Source organism: Aristolochia californica, unplaced genomic scaffold, assembly GCF_029961685.1.
Source record: "Aristolochia californica isolate CCGP_79_NKW_82.1479 unplaced genomic scaffold, dmAriCali1.0.hap1 SCAF_2, whole genome shotgun sequence".
NCBI lineage: Eukaryota > Viridiplantae > Streptophyta > Magnoliopsida > Piperales > Aristolochiaceae > Aristolochia > Aristolochia californica.
This window is the reverse complement of record NW_027181881.1, coordinates 47,762,723-47,779,974: the sequence shown is the minus strand read 5'-3', so window position 1 is coordinate 47,779,974 and position 17,252 is coordinate 47,762,723. Positions and strand designations below refer to the sequence as shown.

General features: G+C 37.4%; 1 protein-coding gene across 2 annotated transcripts in view; it reads left to right on the top strand.

Moving 5' to 3' along the window:
* The first annotated feature begins 636 nt into the window (after positions 1-636).
* The window catches only part of LOC137956890 (THO complex subunit 2-like), a 54,916-nt gene continuing 38,300 nt past the window's right edge, over positions 637-17,252 (top strand). For both annotated transcript variants that reach the window (XM_068804551.1, XM_068804552.1), the window contains exons 1-10: positions 637-1,118; positions 1,222-1,347; positions 1,592-1,633; positions 4,741-4,800; positions 4,896-4,958; positions 5,442-5,522; positions 7,823-7,897; positions 7,985-8,032; positions 8,457-8,525; positions 8,670-8,803. In XM_068804551.1, the coding sequence (XP_068660652.1) occupies positions 984-1,118; positions 1,222-1,347; positions 1,592-1,633; positions 4,741-4,800; positions 4,896-4,958; positions 5,442-5,522; positions 7,823-7,897; positions 7,985-8,032; positions 8,457-8,525; positions 8,670-8,803 (833 nt within the window). In that variant the 5' untranslated portion in view covers positions 637-983. The remainder of the gene's footprint in view (positions 1,119-1,221; positions 1,348-1,591; positions 1,634-4,740; positions 4,801-4,895; positions 4,959-5,441; positions 5,523-7,822; positions 7,898-7,984; positions 8,033-8,456; positions 8,526-8,669; positions 8,804-17,252) is intronic.

Sequence of the window (17,252 nt, the reverse complement as noted above, 5' to 3'; positions counted from 1 at the left end):
TATCTTGTTATTTACGTATACAAAAAATAAAAAAGGATGTCACACATTTTACCTAAACTATTTTCCAGCTACCTATTCGTTTTCATTCACTCAGTAACGAAGAACAACCAAATAATTGAACGATTGAAATCACGAGATTAACTTTTTGGTTTAAATTTGAAGATGTGATCACTTACCATTTTAAAGATATGAACTAAAGAATGGAGGGTGAGGGTGTCCTACCTAACGTGTCAATTGTTCATACTATAGAACATTTTAGAAGGGTTATGGTATTCGGGTGCATGTAGGGGCGTAACCCTAACCCCTTGCCAAAATCAAACACATCAACCAACACACCCTATTTATGGCTGGTCTACATGCCCGATTTCGTAAAAGTAACCAAAATTCCATAAAATGTCGTTTATTGTAGTTAAAACATCACCATACTGTCTAATTAGATAAATATATTAAGAATTATGTCCTCTCTTATTGCCTCTATTCATAAGTACCCAATCATTATCGGTCGAGGGTGGGTGAACCCATTCAAGAACTGTTTCGGGTTGATGGACCGGGCCATTAGCGAGCTAAAGTGGACTCGTTGCCGTTTGCCACTCCGCGGTTGTATTCTATTCTTTAATGCACCGTCTCGCTCACTTTCTCTCTACGTATTTGTCGCTCCCAAGTTGCCACTGGCTAAGATTTCCCTCTTGCATGCAATCCCTTGCTGCTTCCATGGTCTCGCTTCCCTGAATGATCAGTTCGCTTCTCGTTCTCTTCCTTTTTCTTTTTCTTTTCCACTTCAAAAGACTCTTGACTGTCAAAACCCTACTTTATCGTAACTGGGAACTCTTCTTCCTTTCTTCCGAGCCCTGTCGCCAATCAGACCACGAATAGGCAATTTTTTTTGAAGACAAAAGCCTTCCACTCTATTCCAAGTTTAGTTGATCAAAAGTCCTAGTTTACACAGATTCATTTCACATTTGGTATTCACCGAATTGGTCAGGATGTCGGTTTCATTAACGGAGTATAAATACATCACCGACGTGTGCATTCGTGAATGGAAAAATCCTAGTAGTAATTTCAAGCTCGCGGATCCAGTTCCTACTCCTCGTTTTTTATACGAGCTCTGCTGGATATTGGTAACTCGGTCTATTGATATTGATAAGCTTGTTTTCCGTTAATGTTGCTTATTTTCATTCGAATTTTTGGGGAGTAACTTGTTTGTTGTTAATACAACTGAAGGTTCGTGGGGAATTGCCTTTCCAAAAGTGTAAAACGATCCTGGATTCGGTTGAATTTTCTGATAAACATTCAGAGGCAGAAATAGCTTCTGTGTTGGCAGATATCATTTCTCAAATGGGACAAGATGTCAGTGCTTATCAACCTGTCCAATTTATTTATTATTTTCCTTTCTGTTATACTGTTACTGTTTTTTTATTGTTTGAACTTATCAGTTGAATAACAAATTCCTATTTTATGTTTTTAATTTTCTGCAACTTTTCCTCCCTTATGAATTCTAATCATATCTTGTCATCCCATTTGCTGTTGTTTTAAGTTTCAATGCCCTTCCGCTCTTGTTCTAATGTTCTTACATTTGTGGTTGTGCCTTCAGCTTACTATGCCTGGAGAATGCCGTGCCCGTCTTGTCAATTTGGTAAATATTATCTGGTCATGTATCAATTCCTTCTTCTCTTGTTTACTTTTTAGTCTTATTGGCGGAAGACGTCATTTGACTTGCAGCTTTAATTTTTTAGTCACATTACTGGTGACTTGTATATTCTTTAGTAAACCCTTGTGTACTGCATTCTTTAGAGTGCGCATGGTGCAAACCATTAGCAGTTACTATATGTTGCCTCTTCTGTGGACTATTGATTTTATTTTAACTGTAGTCATGGTTACTGATTGCATAAAGACTCTAATCTCTCTCTCTCTCGTTTGTAATGAATGTCCTCAAACAGATTTTTGTTTTTTTTTGTTGTTGTTTTGTGTGTGTGTGTGTGGAAAGTTAGAAATAAGAAAATAATGTTGAGATCCAACACAACGATGCTTCTACCCCAACGTTCTATATTTAAATATTTTTTTTTTGTATTTTCGTGATCAATAATAAGAAACATCCTGAGCTCTGCTAAAATATTTGGTGAACTCCTTTGCTGTTGTGGATCTTTCCGTCATCTTGTTGCAGGAAGCCAGCATAATATTTGGCTGACTGCTTTAGCAGTACTGCTGTTTAGTGGTGATTTCGCCTCTTTGTGACAGTTTCCTTCTGTACTTTTCTTTTGAAGCATCTGGTCCTCATATTTTTGGTCTTTGGCTTTTTACAAGCCCTTTTTTATGAATTTTTCAAATAAAATATGTTTGCTCTGATTGAAAACTGGAATAGTGTTGTTTGGCATCCCACATAATTCCTCATGGCCCGATGCTATTTTGTGGAAGAAATTAGTGTTTATGTACCAAGAAAGTAGCATTTTACGTCTTTTTTTGCCCACCATTTGAAAGAAAAAAGGTCTCATTTTGCTAAGTTATCTTCTTAGGCAACTTTGTTTTCTTTTTCTTCTTTAGAAGGTTCACAAAGTTAGACATGGCTCCATTGTCTTCAAGTTTGTCTTCTGCCTGGATTTTTTGATTCAGGATAGAAGCTTTCTTCCTGTAAGTTATCAAATTCTCGTCATCCAAAAAAAAGAAAAGAAAAAAAGAAGTTACCTAATTCTCTTTCTCCCATGTCTACATTTCTTGTTTTATAGCAAGGGAAGATTGGTGACATGCTGGCCATTTATTCAAAAGATATCTACCAATATCCAGAAAGTTTGGCTATCACCTGGATTTCAAAGTCTCGTTCTTCCACTTCTTGGTGTTCCATTTAAGAAATTATAATGTATAGTGTCCCACTTTTTGTGAAGATTCTATTTATTTATTTATTTTTAATTGGAAAATGGTGTGAGAAGTGCTTAACTAGGGAGGGAAGGAAATATATGATGGGCTCCTGAGAGACTAACAATATAAGAGGGGAAAACTGAAGATATAAATTGGCAAAAAATATTAGGATGACCAATGAATGGTAAGAGATTAAATTTTCTGATGTTGGTAAGTTGCTGGATAGATTTTCGAAGCCAAATAATCTTCAACATGATTGCCTTCACGTTAGTATGGACCTATGACACTGTAAGCTGAATACCAATATCCCCAATCTTGTAGTGTTGGGGGGAGGGAGGGGGGTGTAAGAAACCACAAAGCATTATGGGATGGATCTTTTTGTTTGCTCAGCTAACAGTAATATTGTGAAATCTCCTCTGATAGTCGATTGCACTGAATAAAAAAAATAAAAAAGTCCAAGAGTGTTCCAAGCTCAACCTCATTAGTGTAGGCTAATCCAAAGGTGGCAGGATAAAGTCAAATTAGCTGTTTGGTGCTACCACTACACTTAGGGTTTGTTGGGGGGGGGGGGGGGGGGGGGGGGGGGGTCACTGTTTCCCCATTGTATCTAATCAAATTGGGATGTGGTGGAATTTGGAAAATTTTACTGGATTAAAATAAGTTTGGATGGATGGCTTCCTTGTATCTTGCTTTCAAAGGCCCCACCCCATTATGACAATAAGTAGCCACCAAAAGGACCATTGAAGCACGATAAAGAAAGATTGCTAATAGGTGACCGTAGATCAAAGCTTAATGGATAATGCAAATAAAGATGGTTATTGAAACCTTTGCATCATTCCAAAGCTTGCACTGGCACTTACCAATGTGATGATGGTGGTTGTTTACACTGTGGATGCTACCTGTAGGCTACCATTTATTTTGGAGGACTTTGGGAAGACAAAAATTTGCAAGACAAGACTCTGGCTTGATGTACTCAGCATTGTTTTTTCTTTTTTGCTGTTGTATTGTTTCTTGTAGTTCCCCTCCTGAGGTCCGTTCTTTAATGAATTCTCTCTTTTCATTTTCATAAAAAAAAAATGCTAGACAAAGAATATGAAAGCTTAGTGCATGCACTTCTAGAAGAATGGAATAAAAGAGCTCATGGAGTCGAGCCAAAATTACTCCATATGCAAATTATGATTTTTTCTAGCTCGTCTTCTGTAATGGTTGTCCAGAGCTTGGCTGTATGACTTGGTGAGTTGACTATGCTTTAGAGGATGGTGAGTTGGATAGGAGGGTGGAATTACAGTTTGTATTTTGGGCAATTGCTCCTGACTCACCCTGAGCCCTACCTTGGAGTTGGGTGACCCAACTCGGGGAGGGGGGTCGACTTAGATTTCTGGGAGTCTAAGTTGGCCCCCAATTTCGAGTCAGATGGTCCACAGTAAGCAAAAGCTGTTGGTCATCAAACTTCTTCCTGTTGAGACCCACATTGAAGGTTAAGTTTCTGGCTGAGATGGTTGATAGAGGTCGAGTAGGACTCCTGGACTGAAAATCTGAGCAACTATAGCAATGCAGTGAGTAAGAGGTGAATCTCAATGAAAGAGGAGTCAAGCCACCTAGCCAAAATCTGGTCAAAGCCTGTTTTAGGCTTGATGCCAAACACCTGAGGTAAATTTAGGCGGGAGCTTGCATAGGTCTTAAAAGATCATTATAGTATTCAAAAGAGAAAAAAGTTATATAAAAAAGTTCTGATTGTGTTCATTTATGTGGAAACATCTTAGCTTCCTTTAAGCATTTCTTATTATTTTTTAAAATTTTTTGTATATTATTTCTTAGTTTCTTAGAAATTTTACTACTTTGAGTAGTATTTTTTATTTTTTTCCTTTTATGCTATATCTAAACATTCAGGCGAAATCATTGGTGGAGTCAGCTTTGGTTCCTGTGAGGCTTTTTCAGGAGCGCTGTGAGGTTAGTTATTGCTTAATTTGGGAAATTGACTTGAATTAGAATTTGCAGCTCTAGTGACAATTCATGTGTTAATACTTCTGTTTTGACTGTAACAGGAGGAATTCTTGTGGGAGTCTGAAATGGTGATGATAAAAGCTCAATATTTAAAGGCTAAAGAGGTATATAGAGTGCTTTGTCATCAGCTCTTTGACTAGTTATGGATCTGCAATGCCAATTTACTCTGTATATATATATATATATTTTTTTTTGACTAATTATGGATCTGCAATGCTAATTTACACTGTAAATGTTTGTTAGCTAATTATTTTTTAATTTTTATGACAAAAATAAAAAAACTCTCCAACTATATTTTTTTTTATAAATTGCGTGTTCATATCCTTGGTATATTTAGTGTAAGTGTGGTCTCCATTTGGCTAGTTGTATCATATTAATTTTTGTTTTGAATTCATTTAAAAAAAATTGATTTTTTTCATTTCAATTTTTTTTTGTTTTGAATGGCAAAAGAGACTTGATAGTTGTATCATATTATTGGGCTGTAAATGTGGTTTTTGTTATTGCTATTATCATGACAATGGAAATGGTTGTATCTTCTTCTTTTTTAATAAATTTGATCATTCCTAAAAAATATTCATATGTTGCAGGTTCGAGTTAACACTCGGCTTCTGTATCAGCAAACAAAATTCAATCTTCTGAGGGAAGAGAGTGAAGGTTATGCTAAACTGGTATTGTTTTTGTGGCTTTTTTTTTTTTTTACTTCTGGTTTCTGCATCACATGCCAGTAGTTTATGTCAATGACTTGTATCTGAAAAGTTGGGGTTGGATCCGCTTCTAAGACTGGTTTCAGTTTTTTTTTTTTTTTAGTGAGGATTTTATTCAAGGCAAACCAAAAACAAACAACTAAGAAGGGAACATTCCTCTAACAACGAGCGATTGGAGGGATGCTTCTTGCGTACTAAGGGAAGCAGCTAGAACATTAGCTGATCTGGGAACATGGTTCCGATTACATTCAAGAAGAGAAACAGTATTTACAGTTTCATAAAAAGTTATCCAGTGACGCCAAGGAGGATTGGATAAGGTTGGATCCTCATCCAATAACAGCTTTGGAGTTGCCTTCAATTCGGAGCTGGCCTCTGAAGTGATCTCTGAAAATGATAAGTCCATGAAGAAGTGCATGGGTCTCCATGGTTGTAGAATCAGCAATGCCCAATGGGACCTGAATATGAATCAAAGACAGCTCCATCACTGTTTCTGATTAGACCTCCAATGCCTGGGTTGATGAGGACATTACCATCAAAATCGAGTTTTAGAACAAATCTGGGCTTATGACTTGGGCAGTGTCCTAATGTTGGCTAGCCCATTGATGAAACTTTTTTCTTTTTGAAAATCGAGATGTTAGGATGAAACTGGATCCAATTTTAACATGGACTGAGTGGGTACTTGTGTGTGGGCTTCCTTTAAAAGTTGTTCATATATAGGAGCCATAAGGAGGGCCTACATGTGAGGGAGAGTGTTAGAATAATTCCAAATGGATCAAAGATAGAAAGATCCTGGGCTTATCATGTGGGAAGTGGTCTCGTAACTTCGACTAGTGCTTTGGGATGGAGTGAACCCAGCTTCAACAATTCTGTCGGAACTTTTTATTTTGTTTTTATGTGATGGTGAAGTAATGACATTAAAATAAAATGCCACAAACAAGATTTACAAAAGATAAGTAGACGACATCAAAAGACAAACAAAACAGTATTTACAATAGGTTACAAGTTGGTGGGAAAGTAAACAACAGGATGTTGCAAACTGGTCCTGCCCTTTTCTAAAGAATCTCCATCGAGTTTACTCATCGAAGAACATGCTTCCATCATAGAGTTAGTGAAACTGTGAAATCTCCAATACAAAGTAATTGGTGTTCAAATCTCCAAGGTGGTTTTACCTTCCCATTTCCCTAGAGATTACCACAAGAGAGTCTCCCTCAGTCCCTCTACCATCAAAGGAGATGTAAACAACTCAGAGAACAGAATAATACCTGTAAGAGTGTGTTAACTTCAGCTTGCAAAGCAGTGGTCCCTAGTAAGTATGTTAAGTTTCCCTCTTTTGATTGTGAATGACACCACTCATTCCACCCCAGCCAGGATTGCCTTTGGAACTTCTATCAAAATTGATTTGAGTAGGCTTGTGAGGGCAGCAGTCAGCAATAATTCTCCAGTTTCTCTTCAACACTCGATGAATTGCTTTCTCAATCACCAAGCCGAAAGAACATTCTTTTTCTTAAATAGTTGGAACGGATTCTATTCAGATAATTTTTATATGAGAGCGACAAGGAGCATGTTTCAAAATCGTCGATGGTTTGGGTTTGATATTTTATTGCTACTTATGAGCTTTGGTCTGGTAAGAGATTTGAGGGTAGGATGGATTCGAGGCAATAGAAAGGATGGGTAACACCTGATTCACATTGAAGTGGATGGGTTCCTCAATTGAACATAAGTACAATGTAAAGGGGAATTTGTTGCTCTATCAAACTTTGTGGTGTTGGAGGTGGTTTTCGCAGACTCTTTAATGTGTTCATTTGGAAGCTTACATACATGAGATGAGAGTTGGTGAGAGGAAAAGGTAAACTTTTAAGTGTCAACTTTTTAAGCCTACTTTCTTGATGTTGCTGAAAGTTGGCAGTGCCTGTCTCAGATGTTGCTAAACCTTTTAAGCTTGGCACAATTTTTTATTACCAATTTCATCTAAAAAGTAAAGAGATACGATTCGTGATTGCATGTGCCATCAATGTGAACTTGTGTGCAAAATTTGGTGTTCAACAAAATTCATATAACAGTAATTACTTTTAATTCATATAATAGTACAGTGAAATTATCTTTTTGGTCTGTTAGGCTTGGGATTCTTATATTTTAGTTAAAGCCTCGCAAATGAATCAGTTTGAGTTTGTTTAAGGACTGAGTAGTGTAGCATCAACCTTATGATTAAATTGTACTGACTAGTTTTAATTTTTTTACTGTTTCTATTTTGTTGGATTTTACAGATTACACTTTTCTGTCAAAATTGTTCAGAAACTTCATCCCAGTATTTATCAGCAGCTTTGATCAGCACAATAAAGGTTTGGTATACTTCCAGTTTACTTTTACATTTATTTATATCTTTATATTTGCTTTATGGACATCCTTTGGCATGATATCTTGTGCAGTCGCTAATCGGGCACTTTGACCTTGACCCAAATCGTGTTTTTGACATAGTAAGTTACTTTTATCTGATTATTTTTCTTATGCAATACATGTTCATGTTCTGTTTCAACCTTTAAACAGGCTTAGTGTGCATGTATTATATCTAAAATAAATCTGTCCAATTCATTTGGAAGATTCTGATTGTTTGTTTTATTGGTCTACAAATGGACATTATCCTAAGCTGGAATGAAAAATGAGCTGCTGTTGATTAAAGGTTAAACTGATTGGATAAAAAGATATGTCTGCATTCTTTTTGAGGCATGATCTATCAGGTGGTAGACAATATCCAATTGTTGGATCACCATGCATATTATTATAGTATTGGAAGAAAAATTTGTCTTTGCTGTTAATTGATTTCAGTAAGCTTTTTTTATTTTTTATTCCATGGTACAAAACTTATGGATCTTTTATTGTTCTGCTGTAAAAATACATCAGGTTTTAGAGTGCTTCGAACTTCAGCCAGGGAACATAATTTTTTTGGACCTGATACCTATTTTTCCCAAGGTACAGAATGACTGATTTGTGATTCCATTTAACATTTAGTGCTTGCATTCTACTACAATCCTCCTTAATGAACATTTTTTGTGTCTGTAGTTTTTTTTTGTTGAAGAAAAGACTATAATATTTGTTGTTTTATGTTTTTGACAGTCTCATGCTGCTCAAATTCTTGGGTTTAAGTTCCAGTATTATCAGCATATGGATGTGAATCATCCCGTACCTTCTGGCCTTTATCAGCTGGCAACGCTGCTTGTCAAATCAGATTTTATCGATCTTGATAGCATGTGAGTTACATCATTGATTTCTCTGTTTGGAATTTTTTTATCTGCCTTATTTTGTTGGTTGTGATTGATGTCTACTCAAGCATGGAACCTACTTCTGCTTTATATATTGGCAAGTTCTCTGTTATTGACAGTGAGGAGGTGGAATCACGCTTGCTCCTGTGTTACACTCCAAAATTTGTTTGTAGCTAGCAGTTGTCTGGCGCTTGACCCTTTCCAAGCTTTAATTTCACACTTTTGGCTATTGAGTCCATGAGGAGGAGAGGTGTTCTAATCCATAAATCCTGATTGCAAATATTATTTTGTAGATCAGTTATTTCTGCCTATTTTTAGTGCATGTCGGTGGTGTTGGGCCTTAAAATTGTGGAAGACTTGTTTCATTGAGGTTTGGCAGGGATTACTCTTCAGAATCGTGCCTGTGATCGATCACACTTAGGATTGGTTGGTGGACTTGTTTCATTACGGAAGCTTGACTGCATTTTGATGTTTGGTTCTAAGAGGCTCCTGATTATTCACCCTCTTAGATGATCCTCTATTTTATGCATTATATGAAAGAAGATTCATTGTGTAACTGAAGACATCTGTTGGCTAAGGAGCAGGATATTTAAGTCCCGAATGTTCTGATTGAGGAGTTAGGCCCAAAGGGAGAAAAAATCTTTAAATCTTGTATCTGGGCATATCATCTTTGAACAATGATTTCTTGCATGTTACCTATGTTGCGCATGCATAGGGATCCAAAACTCGATAGGAGGAGATGTTACCACAGATACCGTTGTTATGGAATCAGTGCTTGATAATGCTTTGGTTAAACCTGTTCTGTATGTAATGGTTGTACCTAGCTTGCTAGTGAAATGAGATAAACACCTATAATGGAGTGATATACTTTGCATTTGGAGAAGAATCAAGCTCCAGGAAAGAACCTGATGGAATCACTCATTATCCCAAACACAATATAGAGCTCCAACAGTACCATTGGTTTTACCTGATGACGACTATGGCTCGTATGCTGCTGATTATACTTGGATAAGCAATGAACAAGTTTTAGACGATGGAGTGATGCTCATGAATTTACTTCAGGAAATCAAATAATATATTGTATGGGAATTTCTCATGTTCATGAAGAAGATATGAGGTGTAGTTCCTGCTATGGACAAGATTCTTCTCACATGGACATGTCTAGTATTCCTTTATATTTGTTGGGCACCATGCTTTCGGATTTCAGAAAAGGGCCTTCTTGGAGGACTTTGGAGGAGGCAGAAGCCATTACTTATGTTACTTTTATTGATGAAAAGGTTTTGACTCTGAGCAACTGCAATGATTTGGTACTCCTTAATGTGCTATTTATATTTCCTATAATTTGTTCCCCAGTCTACATTCAAAAGTGCCTCTTAAGAGGAGGGGGCAGAACTTGGGATCAATGTTGATGTATTGAATAGAGGACTTGATCTAAGAGCAACTGCAACATTTGGTATTTTGTGCTGTACAATATATCCATCCTGCCACTGGCTGCTGGATAATAGTTCTCAAAGTGTAAATTGTGACCGCAAGGCGAGAATTTTGGTATATTCTCAGTGATGGTCTTGTTTAATGAAGTTTTCTCTTCCTTCTTTTAAATAAAATTACATCTTCATAAAAGAAAAGAAAAGATGGTCTTGTTTAATGAACAGTTCTATGCCGATTTCTGCACAATGCTGTGTTTGCTCTTGTTTTCAATTGATGTTAGCAATAATGTGCTTAATTGTTTTTTTTTGTTTTTTTTTTTTTTTGCTGTTGGTCAGTTTTTGGCATTTTCATATTAAATGTCTGATTCATGTTATTTAATTTCCTTTTTTCGTTACTCGTCATCAAAGAAAAAAGATAACTGTGTGTTTCAACTAAATAGGAATAAAATTCTGGTATACCACATCTTCAGTAGGTGGGATTATGTTAGGGGTTCTAGATTTATGAATAATGTGAGACATCTGACCCTTCTACATTTATGTGGACTGACTGAATGGTTTTCAATGAAAATGTTATGTGGATATGTTACCACTTGGGCGAACCTAGAGATGGGTGTAGATTGACTCCCTGCTGAATAAGATCTTCCTCATGTTGTAGATAATAGAACTACCTCCTTTTCTTATGATTATTATCTGTTCAAATAATGTGATGTGTGAAAGGCTGGGTATGAGACAAACATAGTAACTGGCTGGTCGCATTGTTCATTTAGTTGCTTTATTTTCAGTATTTTAAAAATTGCCTACCATTTTGTCTTCAAAAAAAAAAAAAAAATGCGAGTCATTTAGGAGATAAGTCTGTACCTGTTCACACTCATATTGCAATACAATCATCAGTATATGTGGGTAGTTCATGCAAGTGATGCTTTCTAGCAAAACCAAGGTGTTTATTAGGTTACCTCCTCTAGCATGTTAGTGAGGATGCTTGTTGCTTAAAATTTTGGATAGTAAGTAGATAATTCTTTGGATGGAGATAGGTAGGTTTACTGGAACGAAAAATGGAGACACAAATGGTGGGTAAAGCTACACATGTTGGATGATGCTGGTTTTGATGGCTCTTGCAAATGGGTCCGAGTTCAACAATTGAATTGGTTCTGACAAACTTGCTTTCTTTATCTTCTAGTTTATATTATCATTTTTCTTATTTGTCTATCTTTGCTTTCTGTATTATAAAATCAAACTGCTACAGTGAATCGGGTCTTTGCCTTAGTGGCCACATATGGGGATTTTCTCAATATGAGTCGTCAGTTTTTAGTCTCACTGGGCTTGGCTTTCTCATTTGTGTACCAAAAAAAAAAGTTTATACGCATCATTTAAAAAAAAAAAAAACATTGGAAAAATAAATCCTACTGGTGCTACAATCTTGGTGTATTCCTTCCATTGTCATGTCTGCTCTGAATCTTATTTGTTTAGTAGCCATATTCTCTACAGTTCTACTGGTGCTATATATACATATATATTATGTATGTATATATATATATTCTTCTGGTGCTACTATCACTCTTTGATTTTAAAGTTCCATTGAATCTTTGCTGGTAAATAGAGTAATTTGTTATTTTTAATCTAGAAAACCTAATATTTGCTGCCATTGTGTTGTAACTAGCCACTTTTTATCCACATTAATCTTGTGGAATGGAGTGGTGTGTCAGATTGGTCAATATGATGGATATGAGTTGTAAAGGATCGTCAGAACGAGAAACATGCCTTTTTTGTGACGTTTTGTCATTGTTTGATTCTGGGTTCTCTGGCAGTATTCGTGGGTTTAGGTCTACAAACTTACCTTTGCTCCATAAGAAAGTTTAGAGTGGTTATGTAAAACTTTTACTTGATGCATTTCTAAAATTTTTTGACAAAATTTGTTGTACAAACTAGGATTGAATTCGAAACAAAATAACTTAATTGTTATTTTAATGTATATATGCTGTCAATTAACAATTTAGAGCATGAGGGTGACCAATAGTGCGAGTATGAAAGCAACGGCGAACATGCGGAAGATCACGGGTTGGAATGCGAGGAAGTTTGATGGTGCAGAAACAATGGGGACCTCAAATGGAAGATCGAAGGATTTTGGAAGTAATAGCGAAAACGAAGCAATATGCAGAAGAAATTAGAATCGAGGAAGAAGTAGAAGTCACAGACATTAGACTTAAGATGACTGTGGTGGAAACTCACAGGTTTATTGACCAAGTGGAGATTGAGATGGTAAGTTGGATGATTCGACTGGATTTGCTAGAGATTGTGATGGTGTGGAGCTTGTTGTGGACCAAGAGGATGATTGCTATTGGAAAATGGTACATAGAACTCGTTGCAAACATAGAGCCCGACTAGAGACGAGGAAGGTAAGCTTTTACTATGAAGGTGTATCTTTGAGGATTGAAGAATTACTACAATTGCAATGTTGAATATTCAAGATCTTTGTCACAAATAGAGATCGTCTTTCCTTCAAACAAATCCCACTGAATATTGGGCCCCTACTTGTTCAACAAATGGAGGCATTATTCAATGTCCAGGATAAATAAGTACATAATACGAATATTTGGATCAGAGATTCTCAATTCTCCATCACTGTCTTGCACTTTCAAAGAACCGAGTGCAAAATCACTCACACCCGTGATGCTCAGATCCTTGTTAGATCTACATCCAAAATCCACCAATGATGGCTTCCATTGGACAAACCTTCTTACAACCTTGAAATCTTTCCTTCCATCTACTCCACAACCGATTACTATCCAACAGACAGGCACCCATTTCCTCACAATCCAGATAAACTCTTCTCATGAACCTTTATCCTCCAACATTATTCTAGCCCATCAACCCAACTTACCCCTCTACTCACCACCCTCCCATCAATCCAAACCATTCAAATATCAACTACACTGTTGGAGCAAGGGCAAAAGAATTTGTCTCATTGCCTGGTTGCAATGTTCAGATGGCGCCTTCGAAATGGAGACACCGAGGTGAGAAGATATCTAAAGATTGGAACTTAAGCGACTCATCACCGGTCTCCTTTTTGGGGAGCGACAAATGGCTCATCCATCTTCATTGCTTAGAGGATTGTCAGATGATTCTGGATACATGGAAAGATGACTGCCTTGCTCGATGTACTATGATGGAGAGATGGCACTCTACCTCCCCTGATGGCGTGACTGGAATCTGGTTGAAGATTACCAATCTCCTAGTAGATCTTTGGATTGTGGACAATTTTCAATCCATTGCTGGAAAATTCGGCACTTTGATAAAGCTAGATGGTGGTACAAGTTCGACGCAAAGACTTGATTAGCTAAATTGCTTATCCAGCCCTTCCAAACCATTACCGATATCGCTGATGTATCTCTGAACCTTTCTTGCGGATTAGAAATCTTTGCTATCTCCATCACTATGGAATTGAAATCTGGTCATCAAAGGGAGCATGAACTCGGAGTTGGGAGATGAGAGACCCAAACTAGGCCGAATTTGACTGAAATCGGTAACTTTGTGGATGACTCGGAACCCTCCACCCTATGTTCACTCTCAACCTCATAACCAGCCAAAACACAAACCCGCCAAGGCAGAATTCAAGTTTCAAATCCTTGTTACCAAACTCAATCCTGTTCCCTGAACATGACTTTCCAAACCCTCAGCTTGACATTGCATTTATTCCCTCCACTTTACAACTTGGCCACCTTGATCAGATCAAGGAAAATAAGCCACAAAATTTTGATTTCCAACCGACATCTAAACCACCAAATCTTGAAGCTGCCTTGACAACAACCTCTCCTCATAATAACCAAATTACTCCTATTGACCTAGTAGGCTTGACTAGCATGTGCTTGGTTACATCCATGATTAGTCCAAAGTTAATGAAAATGTTACACCTCAGCCTATTAACGAGCTTCCCTTTTCCACCCTATCCACAATACCTCAACATTATCAGTGACATATACTTGTAAGAAACACAAAGAACAAAACACATATACTCCCCAACCTTCATTACCCAAAAAAATGACAGTATCCCCTAATACGATCATCGGCCAAATTATGAACAATTCCCCCTTCCATAGTGAAAAATCCTCCACTAAGAATCCTTCCTCCTTAAAAGAAAACAATTTTGATTCCTTTCGCTTCAGACAACTCTTAGTCTTTAGTGCCTTACAACAAGCAGTTGGTGAAATTGAAGAAGAAGTAACTAGAAAAACCAAAAAAGGGAAAGCCATTGAGACCAAAGCTAGTGGAAGCAAAAGATGCCCAATGAAATCCCAAATTTCTCTGACCAACTCCATCATCGATCAAAAGAGTCAGTATAATAATGAAACCTTGAAATGAATGTTGGAATTTGTTGAGAGATTTCATTCAGTAATGACTAGAGAAGAAAAAAAAATTGGAGTTCAAAACAACAAGAAGGGTAAAAAATGATCATCATATCCTGGAATAATAGGGCCTCTATTTGGAGTCTATTTGAAGCAAAAAAATCCCAAGTCATCATTCTTCAAGAGACAAAATAGTGCTCTGTATCTGATGCTATTGTTCGAGATCTCTGCCATTTCCCCCAACCTAATTGGGTTGCTAAAGATGCAAATTGATGCATACTTAGAGGTTTTTGATCACAAAGATTAGGGAATTCTCAATTGCTATTAAATTTAAAGATCAGATGATAGGTACATTTTGGTGGTATATACGGGGTGTGTCTCTACAAGCGACACTCTTCATTTTGGATGAGTTGTCTCATTGCTTGGATGATTGGAATCAACCGTGGTTACTTGCTGGCAACTTCAACATGATCGGATGTTGCAATGAGAAGTCACCTGTAATCCCTCGTATCACATCCTCTGTGGGAAAATTCTGTGACTTCATTGGCACTTATGCTTTGGTTGAGATCCCCACCTTTGGAAAAATCTTTACATGGAGCAATATGCAGAGACAACCAATTCAATAGAAACTAGTGCCACTGGTGATTGGCTCCCAACTTACTTGAGGACCTGGGCTTACACTGTTGGAAAAGTGACCTCTGACCATTGGCCTATCATCCTTGACACCAATATGAGCAATTGTGGACCCCGGCCATTCAGATTTGGAAATCTTTGGCTGGATGATAAGGATTGTATTTCTCTCATCGAGAATTGGTGGAAGGAGGTGGATGACACATGATTTATGGGGGAATTCTTGCAATGAAGCTAAAGTTTTTTAAAGGGAAGTTAATATCTTGGTCCAAGCAGCTCTGATCTCTCACTCAGTTTAAAGGCAAACCCTTCAATCAAAAATTGACTCTCTTCATCTCCTCGAGGAATGTAGATCCTTAACTCTTCTGAATTTTTTGATAAAATTACTGCATCTTGCTCTCTTCAAGATTTGTTCAATCATGAAAGGATAAAATGGAAGCAAGGTGTGTGGTATAAATGGATGAAAGAGGGGAATGCAAACACCTGCTTCTTTCACTCCATAGCCTCTAGTCACCGACGATCTAACAGAAATAATTCCCTCCACATTGGTGGTGAATTAATTACTGATAGATTGAAAATTACTAATGAAATCTTAAGCTTCTATGCAGGTCAGGAAGAAGGCAAAACCACCCTTTTATCCGACAACTCCCATTGAAGAGACTCTTAAAAAATTACAAGGCTTGGTTGGAACGACCATTTTCACAAAAAGGAAATTGAAATTGCTGCTACCTAGATGCCCCTTGATAAAGCCTTTGACTTAGATGAGTTTAATGGGGAATTCTACCTTTAATCCTGGTTTCATGGCCCAAGACATTTGTATCATGGTGGATGACTTCTTTAAAAACGGAATTTCTCACCACAACATTGATCTTATCTTGGTCCCTAAAAAATAGAATGCTGATTTCCACCACATAAGCTTGATTTCAAGTTGATCTCGTGTTCTTACCGGTCTACTTTGAGCTATTGTACCACACATCATTAGCTAGGAGCAATGTGCTTTATTTTATAGTGTGGAGGAGACCACTAGTTGTATTATTGGACATGTGTCCTCCTGGCTTCACATTAGAAAGGAGTTCTCCTTCGTTTGCTTATCGGATGTTCTCCTTCGTATCAATTGGCGTGTAGTGGCACAAATGGCAGCCCCCTCCAAGCACCCTACTATGACTGAATGACAACCTCCTCCTTCGGGCACCCTCAAACTCAATTTTGATGGTAGTGCTCTTGGGAATCTTGGCTTGGCTGGCTTCGTTGCCGTGTTTCAGGACTTGGATGGCACCCTTCTCATCTCTTATTTGGGAGCAAGTGGCAATATCTGACTCTACTTTTGTGGAGCTTTTTTCCCTCTTCCAAGGGCTCATCATTTACCCTGACAACCTTAACAGCCCCTCACTCATTGAGGGAGACTTGAAAGTGGTGATTGACTGGTGCTACTCTGCTGTTGAGCCCCCTTGGCATTGTTAGGATGTTTTTTATGAGATCTCTGATATTGTTTCTTTAATTTTATGTTTTTGGTCTCATGTACCTAGATCAGCAAATTCCGTTGTTGACAAACTTGCTAAGCAAGGAGTCTCCCTCCAATCCCTTGCTGTAAAGGAAGAGCTCCTTTGAGTAGTTTCCCTTTTTGCTGAAATAATAGCATATCCTTTAAAAAAAGTGCTTTCATGAAAGAGAGGGTCATTCTTGATGCAGTAATGAGTGTGCACGAAGTCATTGATTGCTTCAAAAAATCCAATCAAACAAGGATAATTCTGGAGATGGACTTTGAGAAAGCTTTTGACCATGTTAGCTGGCAGTTTTTAGACTTTTTTTTTTTTTTGAATTAATGATGTGATACTTGGGATTTGGTGACAAATGGCACAAATGGATATTCAGTTGTATAAAAAAAAAAAAAGTTGTATCTCTTCTGTCCGATATTCTATTCTCATCAATGACAGCACTTGTGGCTATTTGAAGAGTTTGAGGGGTCTCCGAGGGGACCCAATCTCCCCTTTTCTCTTCAAAATTGTTGTAGAGGGGCTCGCTGGTCTGTTCAAACTTGCT